General features: G+C 38.6%; 1 protein-coding gene across 1 annotated transcript in view; it reads right to left on the reverse strand.

Annotated features, from left to right (window-relative positions):
- Positions 1-23,553, reverse strand: part of LOC104507143 (probable leucine--tRNA ligase, mitochondrial) — a gene marked incomplete at its 3' end in the record, with an annotated part of 47,335 nt that overhangs the window by 4,196 nt on the left and 19,586 nt on the right. Inside the window, exons 5-8 of the mRNA XM_010148330.1 lie at positions 20,945-21,034; positions 17,295-17,438; positions 5,502-5,609; positions 3,210-3,369 (exon numbers count right to left, since the gene is read on the reverse strand). Of these exons, the coding sequence (XP_010146632.1) occupies positions 3,210-3,369; positions 5,502-5,609; positions 17,295-17,438; positions 20,945-21,034 (502 nt within the window). The remainder of the gene's footprint in view (positions 1-3,209; positions 3,370-5,501; positions 5,610-17,294; positions 17,439-20,944; positions 21,035-23,553) is intronic.

Genomic DNA, 23,553 nt, shown 5'->3' on the forward strand with positions numbered 1-23,553 from the left:
CACCTCGAGTGCTGTGTTCAGTTCTGGGCCCCTCACTGCAAAAAGGACATAGAGATGCTGGAGTGTGGCCAGAGAAGGGCCAAAAAGCTGCTCCAGACCAAAGAGTCTGGAGCACAAGTCCTGTGAGGAGCGGCTGAGTGAGCTGGGGGTGTTAAACCGGGAGAAAAGGAGACTGAGGGGAGACCTGATCGCTCTCTACAACTACCTGAAAGGAGGTTGCAGGGAGGTGGGGGTTGGTCTCTTCTCCCAGGTGACAAGTGATAGGAAAAGAGGAAATGGCCTCAAGTTGCATCAGGGGGAGGTTTAGATTGGATATAATGATAAATTTCTTCACCAAAAGGGTTTTAGGCATTGGAACAGGCTGCCCAGGGAAGTGGTGGAGTCACCATCCTGGGAGGGATTTAGGAGACGTGTAGATGTGGTGCTCAGGGACATGGTTCAGTGGTGGACTTGGCAGTAGTCAGCCTAAATGATTCTATGCTTCTATTCTATATTCATATTAGAGATGAGGAAACCAATGTCTGCAGGGAAGGGGAGAGAGAGAAGAGGAGAGAATCCAGGGTGAGAACTGCGATAAACTGAAATTGATTTACAATGTGTAGCTCGAGTGGCTCAGCCAAAAGAAAATTAATCCTGAATACTTCAAGATTCCATGATTCAAACCCCAGATCTCAATTTGGACCTGTTTCTAGTGTTTTTCAGTGACTTTAAGTTGATGATAATTAAAATAATTAAAATACAGACTAAGAGCTTCCCTTCACCTATCTTCATAGTTAAGCTGAGGAAAGTCTCAAGCTTGTATTGGAACACATAAAATCTGCTTGAAATAAACGAACAGCTTTTTAGAAAATAGGGCCACTCTATCTCATCACTCTTCTTAACACAAATGGTATATTTATTTATTTATGGTTACTGCTTTTTCAAATTTCAGATGTCTGAGGTATTCAGGTTCTAGAGAAAATTTCTCATGTTCAAACCACTGCACATATCTTTCCTCCTCTGTTCAAAAAAAGGGCAAAAGGAACCATTTCAGTCTTTAAAAGCAACTGACCAAAAAGCCTCATGAACAGGAAGCTGAGTGGGTAGGACCGTCTGCTCTTAAAAATGACTTCTCTCTTCCACACAGCAATAGTTTTGATTTTATGCTGGAACCCAAAATAATAATTCCACTTTATAAAGACACTGCTTCTTGTGCTCATCTGCTCATACATAAATCATTATCGTAGCCGTAAAGAGATGGTATTGGAGTTACAAATGTAAAAGAACGTACGTTTAGTATTATAATGAGATATCAAACAATGTAAGGGTCAAACCTTTATCTCAGACACCTCATGCTGTCAAAACTAGAAGACTTACCAGATTCTAAATTAACATAAATTTTCCTAGGCTAAAAAACTGAATGTTTGAAAACTGATTGCTCATCTCTATTTAAATAACAATAGCCTAAAATGCAGAGCTGTACTCTGACAGTAAATGTATTAAAACTTTAAGTTACTTTGCCATGCAACAGCTCTTATTTTTTCTCTCCCAGAAAACACAAATCATACCCTCCTAATTATTTAAATGAGAACACACTGAGAAAAGGGAATTACAAGGCTATCTTCACTGAAAACAATTACAATTAATTAAATTAAAATTTTTATGTTACTGGTGATTTAAAAAAAAATATCTGGGTTAATATGAAAATAAGGTCTATTCAATGCCATCCAAAATTTCTTTTTACTTAAATGCCACCCCTGGCCCTTCATATGGCTGAAAAGCAAATTTGAAAGTCCGTGTAGAAATTCTTCTCCTTTATGTTCTCTTCTCTGAAAAATATCACTCTGTGCCTTTGAAATGTTCAAGACATAGCAAGAAATGTCAGCCAGTTTCAACTAAGAATGCATATAAGTATGTTTACAAGTAGCAGGAGTACACAACAATAGCATTACAATTCTGGAATTGTGCCTCTTTTTCAAGGACTTATGGCTGTCATTATTCCAAAGGAGAGTTTCTTAATATAGCTCAACCAAGAGGTGAACTTTATTGTTAGCAGACACAGAAAAGCCTTTCCAAGTATTTCCAAGTAAAAATGATATTAAAAATATACCAGTCCTTACTAAAAACCAATTTTGCACTTGCATGGTTTGGCTTGAAGCACAAGATCCAACAAAGATACAGGCACATAAATGGATGTGCGTTTCTGTGGCTAGTGCTTTGATTTGGCTGAAATGTAAGACCTGTAAATGTGTTCCTTAATGAAAATTCTCCAAGGTTTGCTCAGTTCTGAGACAAGGGCTCTATGTACTCAACACATTCAAGCTCCATTTTTTTTCTGCTAGCAAGCAAACTTTAAGGTTATAGAAAGCACTCAAAAATAAAGCAGGTTCTATGCAACCATCACAATTTCCCACAAGATTCCTGCATCATTGCTGTTGACATTAGATGTTCTATAGACAGTGAAGCCTCATCTTCACCAGCGAGGAAGAAAAATACTGAACACCAGCCTGAAGTGGAAACAAAATATTCAGTACACACTGTATTTACTCGTAATTTTCATGTTTTCCAAAGAACAAAAAAATAGTAGACCTAGGATGCTAAATACAGGCAGAATTGGTGATACAAGCCTTCAGGAAACCAATTAAAATCAGTTAAAGAATTACCACTTATTTTTATAAGCTGTACAAGTCATGACCTGCCATAGGGATATTCTGAATTTACTGCATTAGAGTCTTGTATCAACTAAGGATCTGCGGAGCGGAGTATTATTTTGCTATCTATCAATGACCCACGTTGCTACGTACTAGTGATCTACGGCCCTCGTTATATTCCCTGTGACAGGAATGCATCGCTGGTGCACGGGTTGGTTCTGCTATCTTTGTGCTAACGACAGATTACCATATAGCCAGGAGATTTTCCAACAGGCTGACACAGTCAGAGTAGGACTGTTCACTTCTGGTACATGAGGGAACGAGAATCTGTTCCATTCCTTTTATATACTATGAAGTGCTCAACAGCCATTACAAAAGGAAGGATTCTAACGCAGCTGCTCTTACCACATCCGAAGCCAGGACAGGCTGATGTGGTACTGTTTGACATACACCAAGAATCAAAAGCCCTGTTCCTCTCAACAGGAACAGCTCCTGCTCAGCTTGACACACATTTTCTGAAGATCATTCTCTAAAATTGTTCCTCTTCTACAACAAAATACAGTATGAGAAAAATACCACCTTTCCCTGGGATGAACTCCCTCTGAAAGACTTCCTTGAGACTGCTATTCCCACACAGCAGTCTGTGAGTTGGTAAAATATATAAATGGGAAGCTCCATAAATGGCTTCAGGCGTATAGGTGTAAGCTGCTAGCGTCTCTCCCGTTACTTTACCATTAACCTGAAAAAAAGCAGAAAAACTCCCATTAGAACTGCAGTGGGTTTAGATTCCCCTTCCTTTTTATGCAAGTAACAGACCCACATCACCCTGAAGAAATACACAGTTCTGAGCATCAAAGCCAGATGTACTCCCACTACGGGGACAATCCAGAATCAAACCTTGACAGTATTTACTTTTAAGACCTTGAGAAAGTTGCTTTACAGTCTTGCCTCAGTTTATCTAAATGTGTCTACAAAAAAAATATTCTAAAATCATATGGAATATCGCATTGTGCTACTGACCTAGATCCAATCCCTAAGTAACCTGGAATCCTCTTATTCACTTGCAATATGCATGCCCTGTTTCCAAGAAATGGAAAAGAGACGTCACCTCTGAAATCTAAAAAGAATTTCAGATTTTCTCATCTCCCAGGCTTTCCACCACACTTGAAGCTGCAAATTATATCAGGAATAAAATATTAAAAGGTGGCACAGTGCTGTGGTTTAGCTCCAGCCAGCAACTAAGCACCACACAGCTCTCGCTCACCTTTTGCCCCCCATCCCCCTTCCCCAGTGGGATGTGGGAAACAATCGGGGGAAAAAGAGAACTTGTGGGTTGAGATAAGAACAGTTTAATAATTGAAAATAAAAGAAATAAAATAATGATACTATTACTACGTATTGAATAATAACAACACTAATATGTGATGATACAACTGCTCACCACCGGCTGACCGATGCCCAGCCACTCTCCGAACAGTGATTGTCCCTCCCAGCCAAATCACCCAACTTATACACCAAGCATGACATTCGATGGCATGAAATGTCCCTTTGGTCAGTTTGGTCAGCTGTCCGGGCTGTGTCTCCTGCCAGCTTCTTGTAAAGAAGCAGCTGGGAGGACAGGGGCAGTATCAGAAACTGAGAAGTCCTTTGTTTAACATACACATTGCTTGGCAACAACTGAAACCAACAGTATGTTGTCAACGTTCTTCTCAGCACAAATTCAAAAAACAGCCTCACACTAAATGCATCAGTGCCTTGTCAACATTCTTCTCAATACAAATCCAAAACAAAGCCTCAGACTAGCTACTATGAAAAAATTAACTCTGCCCTGGCCAAAACCAACACACACAACATTAAAACTCGACATAAAATACAGATAATAAGCTTAGAAGGCTACTCAAGAATTATCACCCAGCACGATCAACAGACTTTATATTTTAGGTCAATTAACTGTGGAGTGCATAGGGGTCTTAGAAGGAGATTCTTTTCCAACAGGTTTTGATACACATTTTCTGAAACAGATTATAAAAACAGCTTAAATACAAAAATGCACATTCTAGCAGTGTGCAGTTCAGAGCAGTTAAGAAAGTTTCAGCTGCCTCAATATGAAGTTCCCAAAAACTCAGTATTTTAAAATAAGAAGTCACTTTTAAAATGTTAGACTAGAGTAAACACACCTTTGAAGTACAAGGGCTGAAATTCCACCTGGGTCTATGAAAAGCTCTTCTGTCACTATCATATTCAAGAAGCCTTTTGCACTTCTTGAGAAAAAAGTGATAATCTGAAGTCCTTTTGTAGATTATTATAATTTTCTCAGTTTCTTTTTCCTTTCCTTTGTTTCTAACAGACCTCACTGTAAGTCCATTAATACTTAACTATATGGCTTTCATGATTTTAATTACTGTATGTAGTAAAAGAAAACTGGACAAATCATTAAAGTGCAGGGGCTCGCCTGAGGTGCGCCTGGGTCTGGCAGGGAAGGTGCTGTGCAGAGAGGAGAAAAAGCTCAGCTGGATCCCATGTGAGTTGTGCAGTGCCACTTGATACTGCTCTTGGCACTGCTCACCTAAATGTCCTGGCTTTCAGGAATGCTTATTAGCTGGCACATATTTTGGCATAAATGCACACAGCCAATTTGCATCCGATGATGCACTCAGACACACAAACCCTTTCCTAAGGAGGATGGCAGAGAGTATCTCTTCAACCCACAAGTGGTGTTCTTCAGGAATCTGTGCTGGTCTGGGCAGGAACATATAATCATCTCTTTTAGTAGGTTTCAAGCTTTTTAGATCTGAAAATCCATTCCCATCATGCATTTTAGGGGTTGTGTTTAGTCCAACCAAGACAGTAGCATTGAAATTTCTGACTTACCTTTAGCAAGAAGTCTAGAGAGCATCCAATGCAGTCACCTATCCAATTTGCTTGCATTTCCTTTATACCATACCACTCGGGGAGATCAGACAAAGCATCAAACATTGCCTGATGGAAGAAAAGAAAGAATCAGGACATTGAGCTTTTGTGAGCATACAAGTTAAGTCTATGGGTTTAATTACAACGAACAGCAAAATGTTACGGTGCTGGTAAAAACATAGTAAGGTGTTTTTATACTGCTGCTGCCTTAAACTCCTCTTTGAGAACAGAATTAACATGGGGCAAGCCAGAGGTATGTTGTCTCCAAGAGAGACCCTGTCGTTGTCAAAAGTGGTCTTCCGTTTGAATGGACTACACCTTAAACACAGAACAAAACCCTCAGATGAAAACAAATACAGAAAATATTCCCAGTGGGTGTAACCTGTGGGAAGTGTAAGTGACCTAACGAGCTGAACAAGACTATACATACATAAGGGATGTGCTTGCCAGTAGGAAGTCTACGTTTGGATTAGCTGTTGTAGACAACAGCCTAAGGACAGCAGTCAGATGAAATACAGTTACATGTCCTAAAACTTTCGGGCTCTGACTTAAAATGGAAATATAGAATTTCCAGCTCTCATCTACTTCTTGTGTTTCATGTTGGTGTTTTACCAAGCACAACAGGCTGTAAAATTGAGTGGGATCATTAGGTGATATCATCCTGTAAAAAAACCCTCACAAAACCAAACCACCCAAGTAATAATAATAAGGGTTTGTATTAATTTATATATATATAAAATATTCTTATAATAATATAACTATTATATGCAACCAGCTACAAAGACGTGTAGATGTGGCACTTAGGGACGTCGTTCAGTGGTGGACCTGGCAGGGTTAGGTTTACGGTTGGACTTAATGATCTCTTCTAACCTAAACAATCCTATGACTCCATATTATGTATCAGAGAAGAAATGAAGTGTTGGCTTCTTCATTAGCCATAATGTCCAACAGCCAACCTGTAACTTCTATGTATATTTATAATCAGCAAGAGATATATCTGTATATTTTTGTGCTTTATGATGTGTGGCATGGAAGCGTAACAGACTATTCCAAGTCAACTAATAATTGCCCAAACAAATTGAACACTATGTTTTTAAGAAATGAAATCTTCTAATAAAGTAAAGGAGAAGACATACAAAGCGATGTATAACTCAAAACTCATCTCATTTTTTACTTCATAACACTTCACATTTTTGTTATGATTACTCCATGCCTGTCCAAAGTCTTTACTTTGGCAGAAGCACAGCCAGAGGCATGAGTCATTCGCACAGATGGTGGATATGCTGAACCAGTACAGTTAAAACCTAAGAGTAAGGCAACGCATTGAATAATTTTTCCTTCAGCTTTGACTCCAACATCACATGCGCAAACTCTATTATCTCATGAATTACAACTGTAAGGATGTACAGTACCTACTATGTGTTGCTCAAATTAAATAGTGGGTAGCTAAATAATTAGTGAATATACAACCCATTCTTTTTCAACTGTTGTGTTTTATCTACATTCTCAAATATTTTCAAAGTGAGATGCGTAACAGACATTATAAGGATTACTTTCTAGTTACTGCTCTGTTGTATATCTATAATTCAAAATACAACAGAGTCTTTCAGAAATCATATTACACCACTACTTGGGATTACAATTGCTTCCTACAACCTTTAGAATCAAACTCATTTCTGATGACTTATTTATAAGAGTAGTAAGGTTTTGGAAGTTTTTTAATCATGCTGCCACTTCAATCAGTTTTAGCTCACTACTGCAAGTATACTATATAATTCCATTATTCTCTCATTAATTTTAGTGTTCCAGAGACTACCGAGCCTTATCTGCCATGAATAATCCATGTACATTTATATCTACCCAAGAATAACGAGCAACTGGAGATCAATACAGATACAGAGATATATATACACACAATACTTGGATACATTCTTTATAAGAATTTTATGCATTTTAGAAAGAATGAAATTGTGCCAGTACACAAAGAACTGGCTGGACACATTAGCATATTGTTATAAATTCTCCTACTTGAATATCCATCCTAATCTACATTACATTTTGCTGGCAGAAGCAGCTAAATGGGCATGTGCTCTGCTGAAACGGTGCAGTCTGTAATTGCTTGCCAGCAAAACTTCCTAGATCTTTTTCACTGCAGGATTAATATATCAAGACCCTTAATGCCAGTGCGATAATGATTTTAACTCTAGTCAGTCGGCCTTATTAGGAGCTGTACGCTATAGTTTGACAACCCAATTCCTCTCTTGATAATGCAATTGCTCCATGAAGCTAAATACAGTAAGAGCCAACTTAGCTTCACCTGAACGAAGGTAACAAAACTTATTCTGCATAATGACACAGACTAGCAAAGTTTGCAAACACAAACCCTTCACATCTGAATGTGCACATGACAGTAGTATAGCGTGATAAAAAACATGCTAACAAGAAAACCTTAAAAACTTTTCAGTATGGAATTACAATTCCCTGGTCTTTGTAGTCAACACACTACTCAGGTTTCTTGTCAAGGCCAGGAATAGCAGGTGAAGTGGAAAATGAACAACATGTAAAACACAAATACTTTACATGGTGTTCAAGAGGCAAAAAATAAACAGTATGCATACTGCTAGCATGTTATTAAGTGCTTCTGGATGGTAAATTAACCTGGGATACTCACTAACAGGAAAGCAGAAAGCCACATTAATTCTTACACACATGAATGCACTTGTACATTTAAAATTCATCCATGCAAATTAGGGTTTTTTTTAAAAATGGCTTAAGGAAAACAATCTAAAATACTTCCTGTTTTCAAATCTAAATGCACTACAACCCGCAAAAATATAAATCTATAAATAGAGGTTAAAATTATTATTAATTAAAAAAATTATAAATAGCCTGTTGGGGTATACAAAACTCTTGAACTGAAGCTGACCAACGCTAGCATAGAAATTCCTGAATATTACAAAGCTAGCGTTTGAAAAGTTAAATATTAATTCCATGAATTTTGCTTCCATGTTCTTTTTAAAAATAACTGCCATGTTTGGTAAATCATCTTCTGAATCATTAAAGCAGTGCCATGAATTCTACTCCAATTATTATTTTGCAGTTACTGATATGAGTCCTTAAACAAAAATTCTGACCCTTAAAGATAAGTATGTAACTCCTAGTTATCTGTGCCACAAGTCTGTTCAGTAGGCAACACAGAAAAGACAATCAACAAGAAGATTCCCAGCACATAGGTAAATTAAGAAAAGTAAAACCATATTTTATAACATAGAGCAGCATTACAATCCAGTAAGCAGAGAGTGATAAACTAATTAAATAAATTCCATTTCAGTTTTCCGATGATGGCCTAATAGTGAGAAACTTGAAAACATTAGGTAGCAGTTTACCTACTTTCATTTTACATGGCTTGGGAAGAGACAAGAAAGCTTCAAATACAAATGTCTAATTACACGAGAAATGACTCCCATCTTAATTAAACACAAGTCAAGGTAAAGCATAAATACCTTTTGGCAGCCTTTCAGATCTGAAGATAGGCATAATCTGGAAAAAGCTAAACAAATCAAAGCTATGTTCTGGGATGAGAATGACTTTAAGGCTCTTACACTCTTAGGAAAGTTTGATTCAAGCGCTGGAGAAGTTGAAGATTCAGGATAAACTAACGTTTCACAGCACTGTTTTACTCTTTGAGAACACCTGGAAAATTCTGGCATAGCTAGAAGATGAAAGTCAACCAGCTCAGATGATCAGAGTCACAAAACCAGTATGAGTTTGCTGAAAATTTATGACAAACAACGATGACCAAGTCTGAAACTAGATGTAAAGTATTTGAAAGTGGAAAACTGTGCTCACATATCCAGCTGTTCAGCCTGCTGAAGATTCATAGAGAAACAGAACTTCAGTTTAGCAATCTTCAGACAAAAGAAGTCCATAAAATTAAAGAATACAATTGCTTTATAATTTCCCTGGAGTATCTCAACACCAAAAGTCGTCTGCTTGTAGTTCAAAGAGGGAGCATTCTGCTGAGCACCTAAAAAATTCAGTCTCTGACTTTGGGAAAAAAGATTTTTAGTAATTAAATAAAATTATTGCCGGCAACTGATTCCATACTTAAGAGTATTTCAGCTCCTCCATGACAGTAAACTAAAGAAAGTGAAAAAGATAAATATAAGCTATAAAGCCCCAATGTTGGGGTTTTTTTCAATGCAAACACTTTAACGAAGTTTGACAAATTTGCAACATAACAAGACTAAAATAAAAAGGTTTAATTTCAAAAGCATTCAATTCATTAGCAAAATAAAATTGCCTTCTACCAAATTAAAATAAAATTGAAAAGCTTTGCTTCTGAGGAAGAATCAAAGAAATATTCAAGATCTGTTTGGATTAAAATAAAATTCTTCCCATTATTTGATCAAGTTCCCAAAAGAGTAACCAAATATAAGCTAAAGATTACAGGAAATAATTTAATACAACTTGATATATTAACTAAAGTACAGGAAATTAAAGTTAGACTGCCCACTGTTTTATTTTGCACTCTATTACACAGTTCCAACTGTGGCTATGCAGTATGACTTCTGCTCATATTTAACCTCTTCTTGTGGGTTTCCTTTTTGTTTGTTTTTTACCTTCAGTAGTTTCTGCCTGTACTGGCGTAGGTCAGTCTTGACTCTGATTTCCCATGTGTGAAATGCACTGAAAACGTACATTAAAAAGGAGCAATAACAGAATCTGTGTATACTCCAAGATCTTTCTTGTAAATATCTGAACTGTCCGCAGTTTTCTCCTTTCTTTACCCGATAATTTATGGTCAAACACCTCTGGTTTGATTACGCAGAACTGAGGCAAAGAAATGATTCCTCAAAAGCAAAAAGTAAAGCCGCCATTTTTCTCTGGATTTTCTATCCAGAGCTGTTCTCGTTGTAGCAATTACCAAAGAGAAGATATTCCCTTTCCAATATAATGAAGCGTATCTTTGGGATAAATGAGCAACTGATTCCATAGATGTAAAAGATTTAAAACATAAATCTGTTATGATTTGTAGTAGTATCAAGCATTCACTGTTTTGATTAATCTTATACCAACACGAACTTTATATATTGCTGTAGCATCAAATGAGAGGCTACATTTAAATTAAGGTGGAAAGATCAGCCTGGTCTGGATACCCACAACCTATTTCCTGTCTTGCCAAGCTCACAAAGCAGGTGTCATTTTTTTTTTTATTAAAGAAGTGTTAAGCAAGCTGTGGAGACAGTGCTCTTGGTCCCTGTCCAGGAGAGAGCTCAGCCTGACTCAAGAGGAAGAGTTTCAAAGCGAGGTTTATCAGGCCCATCCTGTTGGAAGAAAACAGCTATGAGCTAGACTCCAAGTGTGGGAAGTGAAAAAATCACACGAGGCATGAAAAACTAAAGAGCCTCCATTTCTGTTCTCCTCAATGATGAGGCATTACCTCATGCTATGAAATCCAAAGCACCGTCAAGACTCTTAACATCCTAAAATTCAGTACTGCAGTTTCATTACGTTTCATTATCATTCTGCTTAATATCACAGAAATAAAACAGAAAATAAAAAAAATCGAACAAAACACGATTACATGAAATAATTCCAAATCTATTCAGACCAGACAAAGGGCTGTCAGATGCAGTGCAAACCCAGAGGAAAGCTGGAGAAGATCTGGCAGATCATCTGTTCAGTGTCAGCACCATGCTAAACAGCTGAGTTCCTGCACTCCATGGAATATGAGAAGGGTTTGTCTCTAAATGTCTGTACAAAAAAAACCCCAAAAAACCTAAGAAGGAGTACTGCTTATCTGCATGGCAACTGTAAATTAGAGCGGCAGAATTTTGTAGGTCCCGCCACTTTCGCCAGTACTTATATTAAACGTACATATACTACCTTATTGCTCTCCAAAGCAGGGAGATAATTTAAGGCAAAACTTGAAGTTTCAAAGTTGCTTCTATTTTATTTTGCTCAAAAAAAGGATTCTCTTCCAGTTACACAGGTGATTTTTGAAAAGCAAAATATGAAACAATATAGTATAAAATTAATTTAGGAAGAGCAGGGACTATGTGAAGACTAACCTTACAGATTCTGATTTGACAGTTGACTGTGTGTAAAAAACCATAATAGCAATTTACAGGTACACACAGAAAATACTAACATTTATAGACAGATTTTTCCAATGAATCTGCCTACAGATTCAGCAGGGTAACTATAGCAACTAAATGTTTTAGCTTAAACATCTTCACTGCACAGACAACAATTTGAATAATAATGCCATCAGTTAAGGCATTATACCTTTACCAAAGTAATCTGTCAAAAGAAAAATGACAATTAAAATGTTCTTTAAAAATACATAAATGCTACTAGACCATTTCATATGCACTTTGCAGGTTAAAAAATGGGTCATAATTACTTTATTACTTTACATAACCAAAACGCTTTCTGCTAAGTGTTGAAAGCATGGTCAACTTTTCTGCCCTTTGAAAAAAGAATTCATTGCCAGTGGTAAATTGCCATGTGAGCCAACACTGCTTTGTTTGCCTGCATTTTTTGCTTCAAGAAAGGACTATGAGCTGGTGTAGTAATAATAAAAGAAATCAAAGCAAATCCACAGATGATGATTCCTCTGGACACAACAGAAATGGGTGAAACAGAGGAATGCAGATGACTAGAAAGACCATCAATATGCAGTATAAGTAAGTTGAATAGTTACAACAAAATAATTTGTGGATGCTCCAAGTAGAAAATAAGTTCTACACATACTCAGCCATTATTGCTAACTGGTAATTTGCATGAAGAATTGAGGGATAGCAGATTCATTAAATGTATTTCAAATGGAACCTTGTCTATGAAACTTGGTTACAAAATACTTCTATTTTCCTCTAAGCCACACAGGAAAAGAGTCACCAGAAATAAAAATCTTTTTCAACATGCTTTCCCACTATGTCAGCTTAAAGAAAAGTCATGGATAACTTGTGGAAGGAACAGGGAACAGATTTGCAGACAGTCTTGTTGCAGAAAAAGGACAGGGAAGGCGGAGCTTTCTGACATCTGGTCTTGAATTTCTGTAACCCGTTCAGAAGAAATAGCAGTCATCACTGAAGGTGCAAGCACGAAGTGACCAGAATCAAATGGCTTTCCGCATGAGATACCAAAACCAGATTAATGCCTCACTGGATAAAGATGAGTGGGAGAACTAGAACACACTTAAAGATTAACCCTCTAAGTTTAAAAGTAGCCAAAGCGGGAAAAAACCCAAAACTTCCCCAAAAGATGCAAGGATGAAATTACCATCAGACAATCTTAGTGCCTCCCATTTTTTTAATTTCAAAATGAGAAGCGGGGAAACTTCAGTGGATAACAGACTTCTGGCCATACAACTCAATGAAAGCCTGATCCGCTTAGCTCACTATCTTTTCCCAGACCTAGTAAGAACATCTTGCACAAGGAAGGAATAAATTTGCTCTGTTGCCATGAACTTGTCCCAGCTGTGAGAGACCAGAAATGGAGGGCCAGGTGTGTTCTGATACGAGTTCTGGTAGTATGGCTCAAAGACCCATAAGCTACTCTACACTGACAAAAAACATAGCTCTTTAGATCAGAATGACTGATCTGGTACCATCTTGCCTTAACTTCCTGGACACCTTCAAAAGAAGCAGAACTGGACAAAAGATGTTCCAACAGGCAATTGACACAGAAATGGGGAATAAAGACCGCAGGGCCAGACAAGTCCTGGAAGGGCAACCTTCTATTTATATTGGGTTTAATGCAAAAAAAAGCTGACCGTGGATTTGAAATGCCCAGTCCCATTAAAGATAATCTTTATAACGTCCTGTCAGGTTTCCCATTTACAGGAGGCAGGCATATGGAGTACCATAAGTAACCTTCACCGTAAGCCCAGTTTGGATAAAAATGCTCTCTACTACTGTAGTATCCAGAGCCTTTGGGTGCCTGAAAATAACTGCAGAGAAGGTATCATACACATATTCACGATGAGCCTCAAACAACTGAAGAAAAAGTGAAATAAGAGCCATAGAGAACCTAATTGCTGTACTCATTTATCATTAGAAGCACAATTATCTGAAGTCTCTGAACAGCAAAGTAAAGGAAGTTGTACTGGCACTGGTTCTGGTCCATGATGCAACCCAGGAAAATCTTGTTATGGAAATGAGTGTGTTCAAGGTCAGGAAACATGAAATAATCCCCCATGTTGAAGTTACCATCACCACTAATTTAATAATCTGAAATCATTAGAGATCTTTAGCTTCTTAAAGTTAGAGATGACTCTATCCTCCACATCTATTAGGACTGGCTCTGTAAAATCTTAATCTCTGCTCCAAGATGAAAGGCTCTGTAAAGAATAAAGGTAAATTGACACCTCCCTCTCAATGAAGCCCAGTCTCCTGGCAAGGGCTTTTGAAAAGAGGTGGGGAAGAAGGTTTGAGGAACAGGCTAGGAACAGTGATTGCTGTAACCATGATGTTCAACGCTATTTTGGATGGTATGGATTCAGATCATCTGTCAACAGCCTGAATCCAAAAAAAATGTATACAAAAGAAAGAGATTCAGAAGGAAGGACTCATGTCCTTGGGGGTAGTGGTGGATGAAAAACTGAACATGAGCGGGCAGTGTGCGCTGGCAGCCCAGAAAGCCAACCGTATCCGGGGCTGTATCAGGAGAAGTGTGGCCAGCAGGTCGGGGGAGGGGATTCTCCCCCTCTGCTCTGCTCTCCTGAGACCCCACCTGGAGTGCTGCGCCCAGCTGTGGAGCCCCCAGCATCAGAAGGATATAGACCGGTGGGAGCAAGTCCAGAGGAGGCCACAAAGGTGCTCAGAGGGCTGGAGCACCTCTCCTATGATGAAAGGCTGCAAGAATTTGGCTTGTTCAGCCTGGAGAAGAGAAGGCTCCGAGGAGACCTCATTGCAGCTTTCCAGTACCTGAAGGGGCTACAAGGGTGCTGGGAGAGGACTTTTTACAAGAGCCTGTAGTGACAGGCCAAGGGGTAACGGGTATAAATTGACAACAGGGAGGTTTAGATTAGATATCAGGAAGAAATTCTTCACAGATAGGGTGGTGAGGCACTGGAACAGGTTGCCCAGAGATGTTGTGGATGCCCCATCCCTGGATGTCTTCAAGGCCAGGCTGGATGAGGCTTTGAGCAACCTGGTCTAGTGGAAGGTGTCCCTGCCCATGGCAGGGGGTTGGAACTAGATGGTCTTTAAGGTCCCTTCCAACCCAAACCATTCTATGATTCTATGATTCTATGTCTCTCATACTCCTTGAAAAGTACTGGGATGACTACTGTAAGGAATGAAGAAATGCATTCAAAGTTGTGTTTTGGGTATAATTAGTCAAGATATTCCAGAAAAGAAGAGCCAAAGTTGTAGCATTTTAAGATCTGTATTTTGGTTTCTGTCAAAATGCTATTGTGAAGCTTCATGGTTATGTGAGCGTGGGCACAGTCTCTAAGCACTGTGCCCGTGTTAGTACAGAGACAATCTCCCTCTGATGGACAGTCTTCAACTGCGGATTGCAGTTCACGGGCCATTCATCGCTGTATGGCCAAAACAGTCGTCTTCAGAAAGCAAGACACAGCATGCTGTGTTACCTAGCCTTTGCAACTTGAAAGAACTAAGTAAATACCAAAAGGCGAATTTATCTATCTTAAATCTTCCAAAGCATGAAATCCACCTAGAATCAGATATTGAACTTAAAATAGCAGAGCCTGGTAATCTGCTATTCTTATCTGAAGGGTTGGGGGGTGGGGGAGGGGAAAGTAATTTTTTTCCCCCATCTACAACCAAATGTTTAAAGCCCTTGCCAAAAGCAGCAGAGTGAGACTGTTTAAAATGTGCCAGAACCACAGCAACAGAAACGGGAATCAGAGGAGTGTGAGTAAAAAGGAAGATCCAAACCACCTGCTGATACTTGGTAGCATCTGTCACTGTACAAGAAGTGGAAGCACATGAAGGCAACACTTGCCAAAGCACTTGAGCTGGGAGCAGTACGGCATCATTCATCGACCTGGTTGTATTAGCTAGCACAGACCCTACAGAATATCAGTCATACACAGGACAAAATTTTAGGAAACCTTTAGAGAGATCCGTAGAGTACTCAACTCTCTTATGTAGTAATGCTTAAAGGTTTTGCAGAGGCTGATATAAATGTTCATCCCCAAATCAGTAGTAGAAGCAGCTCTCATTCACGATGCCACTGATGTTCAAGAACATGTGGCTGTTTGCAATTTTGCCCTTCCTGGAGGGAGGGGATATGGTAGTCTCCTGAGGTGACATCTTGGCAGCGGGGGGGAAGATGAGGGGGTGTTGTAGAGGCACAAGTTCCTTCTTGTCATCAGCTGAGGCTACTTACTGGAGAATGACACATGGGAGACGTGATGATCCCAAGAGCTGATGCCTTTCCTGTAACGACATTTCTTTGGGCAGAGACTAAAGACAAAAGATCCATTCTCCCCCTAGACCAGGGTGGATATTGAGCAAAAGGTAATAATCCTGTAAGCCAAGGGTGTTTACAAGGTTACAGAAAAGCTCCTCAGTCTTGTCTTTTGTTTTTTATGTGTAAATATTTAAGGCTAATTCACCCCCCTTAGGGGGAGATAAGCAAACAGTGATCTGGTGCAAATATGGATACAACCCAGAAACACCAGTCATTATTTCCTACAGCCTTCATAAGGACAACAGACAAAAAGTGTATCAGTAAAGGCAGCAACTTTAGTGAAGCTCTGGCCTCATAAATAGTGAGTTGGGGCAGACCCTGAAATACCACAAAGCTGATCACAAAATCTGGTGACAAGGGTACTGAGAAGAAGCTCAGAACATTGTGATAATTTTGTAACTGCGCAGACATGCTTCGTTTTTCCTTCAGCTATAGCAAATGTTCCCTCCTTACTGCCAGAACAGGCAGCACAGTCAGGAAAGATGCATCTCAAGCACCCCCTCTGTGCATGAGGAATCAAAGCATCAGGCAGGATATCTGAAGTTTTTATCTTTATTATGAATGAACATGGAATGAGACCTGGATTTCTTCTCCCTGGAGGATAGTGGAAATCTGGTCTCTTGAATCTGAGGCTCAGGAACTTTTAATATTTTCTTGAGAATAACTTTCACAATTTGAACATGAAGTCTCAACACACAGAACATTTGGATGGAAGAAAAACTTCACCTGAACAAAACAGGAGGTCAATACTTTCAGCTCAGACTGCATGAAGACAAAAATCCTGTTGAAGAATTCCTATGCTGTCCCATCACAATCAAAATTTGAGCTCATAACAAAAAGGATGTTCAAATAACTTGAAGTTATTTTTTAAATTATGGATAATCAAATAGAATAAGAACTAAAGGAAAATAGAATTTTTTTTAGAAGAAGCGAACAAGTTTCTACTTCAAAAGATTGCACATCTGTACATTCAAAATACGCAGAAAAGCACTTGATGGTAAATATGGGATGACGTGTGAATGCAGAACTTATTCATTCACCTCTAATTTATGCTTTTTGATTTCTTCAAAACTTAATCCCACACCAATTATTTAGAATTCTTAAAGATATGAACAGAAAGACTTCAGACATAATAATTTTTATATACACGCATACACAGGGATAGATCACATATATTATTATGTAATTACATAATTACATAAACATGCATATTTAAAAGACACCATTCAGCCTGATGAATATTTCTGGATGAAAAGTCACCTCTTCTAAGTGCTACCACAATTTCCAAAACCTGTATTCTCATACCTTTGCGTAAGCAGTCGTTTTGATAAACCACTGTTTGAGGTATTTCTGTTCCACTTTTGCTCCTGAACGCCATGAGCAACCATTGTCATCCACCTGTTCATTAGCTAGAACAGTCTGGTCCACTGGATCCCAGTTAACCAAGGCCTAAAAAAAAGTTGCAGGAAGAAAAAATGTTTTTAGCAGTTATTTCAAAACCAGAATCTTATTTTTCAGATACAAAAAGCATAATCCAGAAACATTCCTTGGGCCCCTGGGTTTTCTACATTTTTATAGCATCCATCTGAATCAGCAACATGGACTCATCTGAGGATGTTTTGAATATTCATCTTCTCAGAACTCAGAAAAACCAAGAATGCAGTTGGCAGCATCTACCTTGATTGATCATTCTAGCGGGATAGGCTGACACTTGAATATTAAATAGGTAAGCACTCCAGTTGACTACACCCTAAACTGCATAGTCTGATGCTTAAAAGCTGTCCACCACTAATCCCAAAGCATTGAGTAAGACTGAGGGGGATGAAGAACTGGGGATCTCCAAATTGAGAGGGCAGAATCACAAGGAAGCACTATAGTGGTCAACTGTATTTCATGTGGAAAGGTTTATATTTTCTGCACATAGTGTCTGTCAACTGTGTGGATTACTTTTGGAATTATCTTTCCTTAAAAATACAAACACATTAAAGAAAGTTTCAAGTATTCCTCTTAGGAATAGCATTGCTGGTTTTTTACCAGTGCGTGGTATATATATGCGTGTGGTGCGCATGAAGTCTGGGTACCTATACGATTTATAAAAAATGTATTATAATGAAATTAATAAAAGTCTTTCTTTGATAAACAAGCGCACTTTCAAATTAAGCTTGCGTGAATTCAGCATGTCACTGGAACTTAAACCTTTTACTCTTTGCTTATCTTTTATCTGTTACCTACCAATAACTCTTTCATAAAAGCCTTCTGAAAATTCATTGGGAAACTAAAAGCAATCAATGTATTCCACTATTACAGATCTGTCTTCTAGACTTGCAGAACACACAACTTCTTCAGTAATGATACAACAAATTAGGAAGTTGCCTGTGAAGTAATCATCTTTTAATTTATCAAGGTCTGAAAAAAAAAAAAAAACCCACACCGCTACAAAGTTAAAATAACACCTAAAGAGAGATAAATCTGATAATATTAAGAAGTAACAAAATACCAGTTGCATAAAGCAGTATTAGCATATGCTTGTATTAAACTGGCTATGACTCAAAGTTGAGGAAAAAATACTGTTTCTATTTTGATGATATTGGACCAAATATATGATGAAAATTTTAGAAGGCAACTGAAATTATTTATATAATTATTTAGCATAACACATTCTCATGATTCGTAACAGGAAGATTTATCTAAATAAATAATGCAAAACATAAAGCAAAATACACATCTAAGAAATCCGTAGCTGAAAGTTTTGGTCTGTGACTTCTTAAAGTTGGATTTTGTTCCTTCCATCTCTTACAGCCTTTTGACTAGTATCCAGAACGTGGATATTAAATGAAATCCTTAGTTCCTACCTGTACCTCACACAGACAACTTCTTGACAATGACCACCTGTGAAACTATGGCCCCAGGAAGCCACTAAATGTCATCTACACGGAGAGCACAGTGCAAAAGTGCATCGAGCACACCAATTATTGAGATCTCGCTACACCAATGTGGACCATATGCTTTTAAGACAGGATTCATCGCAGCTATTTTCAGGTATCTATAGCATATGTATCTATCTCCAGGTTTGGCGTCTACGGTCTCACTACAGTCCACAGATCTCTAATCAAAATTACAGAGCCCAGACAGGTATTAATCTCAACCTCAGCGAGACACCCACATCTGGCCAGGTCAACAACCTCTGCAGTATACCAACTAGACCAGCATTGCAGGAAGACGAGAGAGGATTTTGCCACAGTGAACAAAGATGCCCTCTATGGATGCTGCAGCACCCAGACAGACATACGGTTAATTCTCAGTAATTGCAGCTCCAGGACATACTGAGTCTGTGTCTCACTGCCAGCGTAATTTCTGGCCAGACACACATACTTCTGGAACAGAGCGTTAACTAGGCTAATGCTCTACAAGTATTATTTTCATTGCCACAGTAAGGCTATGAATTATCTCCATGTACCCAAAATTAAATTGTAATATGGAAGACTTTGAGCTGTGCAAAAGTACTGCCTAACATACACTGCAGCTACACTGACAACATGGGATAAATATATGCTTTAAGTATATATGACTCTGAGGAGACCCAGGGTTATCTCTGCCATCTGTTTCCTGCCAAAAAACAACTGGTTTCTATCCACCAGAGATTACATCCCCTTCAGGTTGGCAGATGCTGATTTAAGTCCTCCAACTGATCCTTGAGAGGAAAGTAGGTCCAATCACTAGTACCCAAACACCTCCAGCATCCCACAGTACTTGGAGCCTGTATGCAAAATTTGTTTAGCGTATCAGCGCTGCAGCAAGCCTTGTGCTTTTCAGATTCACCTGGGATAACTTGCAAAGCAAACAAATTTACAGAGAAAACTAAGTTTGCTATGGCAAAGCTAGGGGTTTCATTTTTTTATTATAAACAAAATAATTACAGGAAAAAATGTAAAAAAACCTAAATCCAGCATGTTAGGAATATCAACATTCTCTCTTTTTGTTAGCTGTCATTTAAGATCTCTGAATACATTTTTCCTGTGAGACTAGGAGAAGTAGCTCAGTAAGACCCTGCCGTTCCAAATGCCACCTTTCGCCCAAGCTCTTTCTCCGGGTTCAGAGAATAATTAGATTACATCCCTAACTAAATCCTATGGGGTTTCCTGGCTTCTACAGAATACAAATGAAATGTCAAAGCATATTTAAGAAATCTTAGCTTCCATTTTAAGTTAGAAACATTCACTAAATTGCAGCTTTGTTTAGCTGCAGCTGTTCAGGTATTTTGGAACGGTGTTGCCTTGGCTATACAGAGGGTTCTTTGGAATGCTCATTTAACATCTTTGTTTCACCTCCTGCTGATTCCCTTTGCAGATCACCTGCTATATGTTATTTACAAAACACTATGAAGTCAATAATTTCTTAATGTACTGCTAACACAAAGAGCTGTGATAGTCTTATAGCATCTAATATTTCTGTAGTATTTTAGGGATCACAAATAGGGTCCAGGATTCGGACGGTTAGGCAAATAATCTCCGATTATCCTACCCAATCCGATCAGTTCTGAGACAGCGTCACACTTACACGGTTAAAAGATCTCACTGCTGAAGGGACTCCTAATGATCACATTACCTTCTATGTTTCCAAGAGAGGCAAGTTAAGGCCTAGAAAATTCCATATTACAGACGAGAAATTTATTAACAGCAGCGATATTCTGATCCTGCATTTCAGTGAAAATCACTAGCAATAATCATTTCTGATTTGACTTGCTACAATATCCATTCATGTTACTTACATATAAAATCTAGCTACATATAAAATTCAGTTGTATATAAAATTCATTCTATTTTGCAGTGATCTAAAACCAACAGAACACAATCCACTTAATGAATGTGAAATGGACAATCCAGAAATATGCCACTGACATGAGTGCCTTGAATTAGTGCACCTGCCAAGTATTAAAGGTCAGAGTTTGCACCTACCTCTTTTTGATACACTATCCCAGCTTCAAAAAGCTTAAGAAAGAGATATTGTGTCCATTTGTAGTACTCTGGTAAGCAGGTGGTTATTTCCTGTAGAAATGAAACAGAATAAAAAGTCCTGAAACTATTCTTAGTATTTTCTTACAGCATTTAACTTAAAACAATTAACTCAGGAGTGTATAATATATGCCACAGAGAAAACAAAAAATGTTTATTTACGTACAAAACCTTTTTGTGTAATGTTTACAGTGAGTGATATTTACCTGTACTCAAAACCAGAGAACTCGGGCTTTGAGTGGGTTTGACGTGCAAAGGGAGGTTTTCCTGTCAACATGGAATACAAGAACCCTGTCAGATCAATGCTGATAGATATAAGAAGACAAATGGAAATGACCACAGCTGCCTGACCAAGGAAACTGCAAACCTAGGAAAAATTAGAAGTCTCTATCAAAGAGGTCATCTTAGCCAGGTTGCCTTTTCCCCTCTTGCTCAGCAGTGAAAAGCAGGACCAGAGCCTGTCGACTGCCCACAGGTAGCGGGGAGCTGGCTGCAGAGAAGCCAGCACACTGGAGGTGCCTACAGCTGAAGAAGCAGGTAGAGGAAGACCCCAGAAGAGCGCTAAGGAACCGAGGCTGTTGACAGTGTGTGGGGCAGGCAGGATGGAGTATGGCTTAGACTCTAAACTTCAAGATGAAAGACTTTTGAAGGATATCTCCCAGTTGAAGATCAAATAAGCGACCCATTTTCAAAGGCAAGCCAGCTCAGGTCAGGAGAATGCTGTAGGTGGAAGTATGAGTGCCATGAAAGAAGCCATAAATGAGGGGGACTGTTAAGAGGTAAATAAAGGCAGATAAAAATAAAAGACAACATAAGAAGGAGGAATGAGACTTAAGAGAACAGCAAGGAACAACACAATGGATAGCTTTTTTAAAACTTACATTTTCTAAGTTTTTAGTGAACTCTAATAATTAAAAAACAACTAACCTACCAACTGCTTACAAAGTTCCGTATTTTAAATGTTTGTTCTTAGAAAAACAAACTGGATTTTGAATAAACATCTTAATATGTAAAGATGACTAACGGATTACATGGTTATAGCCTCCCCACCTTCTATACACAAACACAGTGGTTTCACAATGGAAACACATACACCTGCACCCACATATTTTAAAGTTTGGCCAAAGTGAAAGCAACTGTGTAACTCAGTATTTAAGCTCTTCTTACATCACAAATGTGTATCAATAAACGGATCACATTTCCCTCCTCAACCGTGCACTTGTTTAAAGAAGAACCATTTCTACAAACTTCCTGTTTGTAGAAGTTTGTACTTACTGAAGTGGAAGATGACTCCCACGCTCAGCTTCCAATCAACAAGAACATCTCTTGGTTTCAGAGTTACAGGGCTGACAGTAAGCCACGGATAAAATTTATTCCATCTGCAAACAGTTACTGACTACCTGAAACAGCTCCAAATGTGAAATGTCCTTCACCCAGGCCTTCCTACCATCTAAGCTTCCCACTACACGACTTCAGCAGTATCACCTGCTACTCCAATGACATCTGAAACACACTCTAGCATAAAAATTTTATCCTTTTTCTACAGCTTTACATTCCAGTGCTGAAACATTGCTCTGAACTTTATATTCCAGTGCTGAAGCGTTGTTTTGAACAATTAACATGACCTTTGAATAGATGTGCCTCCGAAGGGCGCATAAGAGGCTTTCAAGATCAGAGAGAGACATTTAATGGCAAGTTTTCAGCTCAGCATGTGAAGACTTAGTAATGAAAAACAGTTCCTTGATTAAATCCCCATGCACTGCACTGAAAAAAACCCACTTGATAGAAAGTCTGATTTCCATCTCTCCAGCTAAACACTATCCATTTAATAATTCGGTTTTTCCCCTCCCCGCTTCTCCAAAAGTGACATCAGTTCTGCCGGTGTGATGCCACTACAGGCAAGGGAGTTTCATCACGGGAGTATCAGACGCACAAAAGAAGCGAGACAATCCCTTTTGGTACGCATTAAGATTACGTGAGCAACAGACAAACAGGCCAGATAACAGACGTGAGCTGTCAAATAAGAACAGTAAAATGGGCTGTGATTTGCCCTGTTGGTCCTGAACAGCAGATACCTGTTAATTGAAACAAAAAGAAATTGCATTCCTCAGCCTGAACAGGCATGTTTACGTGGAGCTGTCAGCTATGCAACTCGAGCAGAACCATAAAAAGACCCCTCAAGCTCATCACTTCATTTTGTAACCATGACGGCTTGAAGTCACATCTGAAGCTAACGAAGAAAGAAAATGACATCACTACCACGTAAAATGAGCTGCTGACGACAAGCCAGCAACCTCCTGGCAATCTCAAGATGTGCTTTGGCTTTTTTTTCCTACCGTTTAGCATATCCAGACTTACAGTGAAAAATAGCTTTCCATGTATCCCAGTTACTGATCTTGATTAAATAATTAACATCTGGTAAAAAGCTTCCATTAGGCTGCTATCATGCTTAAATTGAGGTGATTGTTATGTTCCTATTTATACTTCATGAGCATGACAAAAGATAAGCAGCGCGTTGACAGAACTAACTTAACTCAGAAGTACAGAAAATG

Source organism: Eurypyga helias, unplaced genomic scaffold (assembly GCF_000690775.1).
Source record: "Eurypyga helias isolate BGI_N326 unplaced genomic scaffold, ASM69077v1 scaffold36893, whole genome shotgun sequence".
In the NCBI taxonomy this organism is placed as follows: domain Eukaryota; kingdom Metazoa; phylum Chordata; class Aves; order Eurypygiformes; family Eurypygidae; genus Eurypyga; species Eurypyga helias.